General features: G+C 43.6%; 1 protein-coding gene across 1 annotated transcript; it reads left to right on the top strand.

The window, feature by feature from the left end:
* Positions 1-2679: 2679 nt before the first annotated feature.
* Positions 2680-3522, top strand: LOC105875316 (olfactory receptor 1G1-like). The gene has a single exon (XM_012772252.1). The coding sequence runs from the start codon at positions 2680-2682 to the stop codon at positions 3520-3522; it is 843 nt and encodes a 280-aa protein (XP_012627706.1).
* Positions 3523-4286: the final 764 nt, after the last annotated feature.

Raw genomic sequence — 4286 nt, forward strand, 5'->3', positions numbered from 1 at the left:
GGAGCCCATAGAGCCTCTCCTGTTTTCCTTCTTCTCTTTCCTTTCTGTTCTCCCCCTCCACTAATCATTTTCTGCCTCTTCTCATCACCATGAGGGGTGCCGGGCTCTGCTGCTCATCGGGTCTCTGATGGTGCCACCTGAGGTCATTGTACAGCATGAGCCTCACGCCCTTCTTCTCTAACCCTCATTTCTCTAAGCTGCATCAGTGACCTTCACACAGCACCTGAGCAATAACAAGACCGAATTCACTCACAGTGAACAGGGACAGGTGTGGCTCCCAGAATCTCTCTCAACCACCGCACCAGGTCAATACCAGTAATTTACACCTCTACATCCATTTACACTTTACCAACCTCATTCACATCCTTTCTTCTTCTTAAAATTTTAACTGGTGGATAACTATTTAACATGGCCTATTTATTCCCATTATAAAATCACTGTGCACTGGTGATTAAATTATTTAACCAGGTTTCTACCTGATGTCCAGAAGACAAAACAGATGCTTTACCATTGATAGTTCTGAGCACAGTCATAACATTCAAAGGTGGTGCTGATTATGATGATGACTCTTAATATAGATAGCTCACAATTTATAAGGCCAACATACAGGCAGGGTCAAGACACAAAGATAAGGACAAGGCACCCTCATTTTATTAAAAATAGCAATAACCATAATAAATAATTGTATTGAGCACTTACTATATGTCAGCCTTCTTCTAAATATTTTACAATTGTTGGCATGGTGGCTCACTCCTGTAATCCCACCACTTTGAGAGGACAAGGAGGGAGGATCACTTGTGCCCAGGAGGTTGAGACCAGTCTGGGCAACATGGCAAGACCTGATTTTTAGAAAAAGTAATTTAAAAAATTAACCAAGCATGGTGGTGGGTGCCTGTAGTCCCCTACTTGGGGAACTGAGGAATAGGATCACTGATACACGGGAATTCAAGACTGCAGGGAGCCATGATTCCACCACTGCACTGCAGCCTGGGCAACAGAGCAAGACCCTGTCTCTAAACAAATTACGATTGAATAAATAAATAATTTACAATCATTATAGTATTTTATCTCATCTCTAATACAGTAAACTCTGTTATAATCCTATTTTAAAAGGTGACAATGAAGCCAAGAGAGGCTAAATGATTTTCTCAAAGTCACATACAGAGTAAGAAGGGGGAAATTCTGTAAGACTCCAAAGAGAATATTATATTTTTAATCACTACACTAAACAAACAGGACAGTAGCACACGCTGCCTTTCAGTGCTCATTGCATTTGTACCTACACAACATCAAACAGGAATGTTGGAATTTCTCATTTTGGTTGCCCCTTATGCTGCATGAAGACACTTCAATGCCTCCAGCTTTGGGTCCCCTCAACAAAACTATCAGGTAGGGTTATTAGCTACCTCTTGTAGGTAAGAAAAGTAAGGCTGAAAGGAGGTGAATATTTCCCAAAGTTTAAATATATATGAGGAACAGAACTGGAAAGCACATCATTCAGACCTTCCCCTGACATTGTGTCCTGGGGTCACATTTCATCAGCTGTTACAAATGACGACCTAACAGTCACTACTCTTAGAGGAGGCCTGCTCTCCATGTCTGTTATCTCAATAATAGCTTCAGTGACGCTATGAAGAAGTTGCACATGGTACAAACTAGGAAACAGAGATTCACACAGGGTCAATAACTAAACATGGTCACACTGAGGAGAAGGAGCAGGGAAGGGATTCCCATGTGGTCTCTGATGCCAGCCCAGGTTTTAATATGAAGTATGTCGACGGTGAAGTTGACGATAAAGATGAAAATGATGTCCCCTTAATGACAAAGTGCCTTGCAGTTTGCCACCTTCTCATATCCACACTGACACACTGCAATGGCGATCAAAGGCAAAGGGGCCACAGCACTCCCAGAACACCCAGAAAGCCCTAAGTCCCAAAGGCTCCTCTTTGAAGAAATTATCTGTCTTCCATCTCCCTGAACTCCTGTGCACACACAAACTCACACACATACACATAAAGTGACTTGTATTGCCCACTAAATCCTAGTCTATATGTCACCCCATGCATGAGCTCCACATTAAGGCAGTGAAAATTTTTTATATGTTTGCTGGCCATTGGTGGGTAAACTCGCAACTAATGGACACACTGAGCATTGTATATGGGAAGGCCACGCTTCTAATCCTGGCTTGTGTAGGCAAAGTCATAACATATAAGCAAAATGTTTGTACCTCCATAATATCCTGAAATAAAAAAAAAAATTTAAGTTTAAAAAGCAGTGAGGTTAAATCTGTTGCTCTAAGAGGTTTTATGTAAGTGGGAATTAAAACTTGAAGTTCTTTAAGGTGAATTCCAATTCAGTCTCATTCTGGTGATCTATGGGGAAAACATGCCATATTCAGGAATCTAGAAACAAAATTACACCCTCATCCCAATGCCTCACTATCATGGTCCACAGTCCTGACATTGTGAATCTCAGTGACTCTCCAAGGAACAAAGAAAAACATGCCAAAGTCCTTGGACTCTGTAATTTGTAAAGGTTAATTTGTTTGACCAGGATTACCTGCTAATTTCTCTGCCTTAGAAGGAAATTAGAAACCAAACCACCATCTCTGACTTCCTACTCCTGGGCTTCTCTGAACACCCTACACAGCAGCCTCTCCTTTTCAAGCTCTTCCTAGCCATGTACCTGGTCACTGTGTTGGGGAACCTGCTCATCATCCTGACCATTGCTTCTGACCAGCACCTCCACACCCCCATGTACTTCTTCCTGGCCAACCTGTCCTTCACCGAGATCTGCTTCACCTGCACCATAGTCCCCAAGGTGCTGGTGAACATGCACACAGAGCATCACACCATCTCCTACACCGGGTGCCTCATGCAGATGCACTTCTTCATGGTCTTGGCCCTGCTGGATGACTTCCTGCTGGCTGTGATGGCATATGATCGCTACGTGGCCATCTGCCTTCCTCTGCACTACACCATGGTCATGCACCCCGGACGCTGCCTGATGCTGGGGGCCATTTCCTGGCTCTGCTCCAACCTCCTGGCTTCCTCACTCACTTTTCTAATGACCCAATTCTCATTCTGTGCCTCCCATTCCATCCCACACTTTTTTTGTGATCTTCTCCCACTCCTCAAACTTGCCTGTTCAGACACCCATATCTTTCAGGTCATGATGTTTGCTGAAGCAGCACTCTCAGGTGTGATCCCTCTCACCTGTGTCCTGGTCTCTTATGCCCACATCATGCGCACCATCCTCAGGATCCCTTCTGCCAGGGGCAAGCACAAAGTGTTCTCTACCTGTGGCTCTCACCTGTCAGTGGTCACTCTCTTCTACGGGACCGTCTTTCTGGTGTATTTCCAGCCCTCATCCTCCTACTCAGCAGATACTGGAATGGTGGCATCTGTAGTATACACGATGGTCACCCCCATGCTGAACCCTTTCATCTATAGCTTGAGGAACAAGGACATGCAGGGGGCTTTGTGGCGACTCGTTGGCTTGAGAAAATGCTCTACTCAGTAATGGATACTTTCTCAGAGTAGATGCCCAGACTTTCAATATGGTTTCCTCCCTTGAACTGTCCATTATAAATGTGAACAACTCACAGTCAAGGCAGGATAAATGCTGAGAATTACAGGTGTGTGTAAAGAAATGAAGATTCCTTCGCAGCAGAACTGTTTTAAAAGCAATGGACCATATACAGAGCTGCAGCACGAAGAGAGGGAGTTACCAGCCATCTCACAGGCTCACAGTAAGTACATATCTGTATCCAAGCAGTTTCTGTCCAGACAGTTGGGAAACACCAGAAGAATGCCAGCAAACACTTGGCTTCTAGGAGAAAGCTCAGTAGAAGCACAGGGTAGTTCTACATAGTCATGCCCAGGTACACAAGATTCTGAGAAGATGATGCAGCTTTCAGTACCTCGGTCACAGTGCTGGGTTTCAGGGACTAATTCTGACCCTGCCTTGGGAAAACCTCACTCCTGGAGATTAGACTTTCAACGTGGAGAATAGGCGCCAAGTCAGCAGATTGTGTGTGTAGCCTGAGAGGACAAGAATATTCTAGAAAAGGAACCTCGGCACAGAAAGATGAAAAGACTTTTTGAGTACTAGAATTAGATCTTTGACTCTGACGGGTGATTTGTGGGGTAATTTTGTTGTTGTTGTTGTTAATTGTAGCATCTTCATTCTTTATTTTTAAACTGATTTATTTTTTTCTCTAACTGAATAATCAGTCATGCTTAATACAGCAAATATGTAAAATATGAAGAAATTTTAAAAGTTCT

The sequence above is a fragment of the Microcebus murinus genome, chromosome 12 (assembly GCF_040939455.1).
Source record: "Microcebus murinus isolate Inina chromosome 12, M.murinus_Inina_mat1.0, whole genome shotgun sequence".
NCBI lineage: Eukaryota > Metazoa > Chordata > Mammalia > Primates > Cheirogaleidae > Microcebus > Microcebus murinus.

What these genes read in the sequence shown, in the direction of transcription:
- LOC105875316 (XM_012772252.1), top strand. Translation starts at nt 2,680, where the DNA reads ATGTACCTGGTCACTGTGTTGGGGAACCTGCTCATCATCCTGACCATT.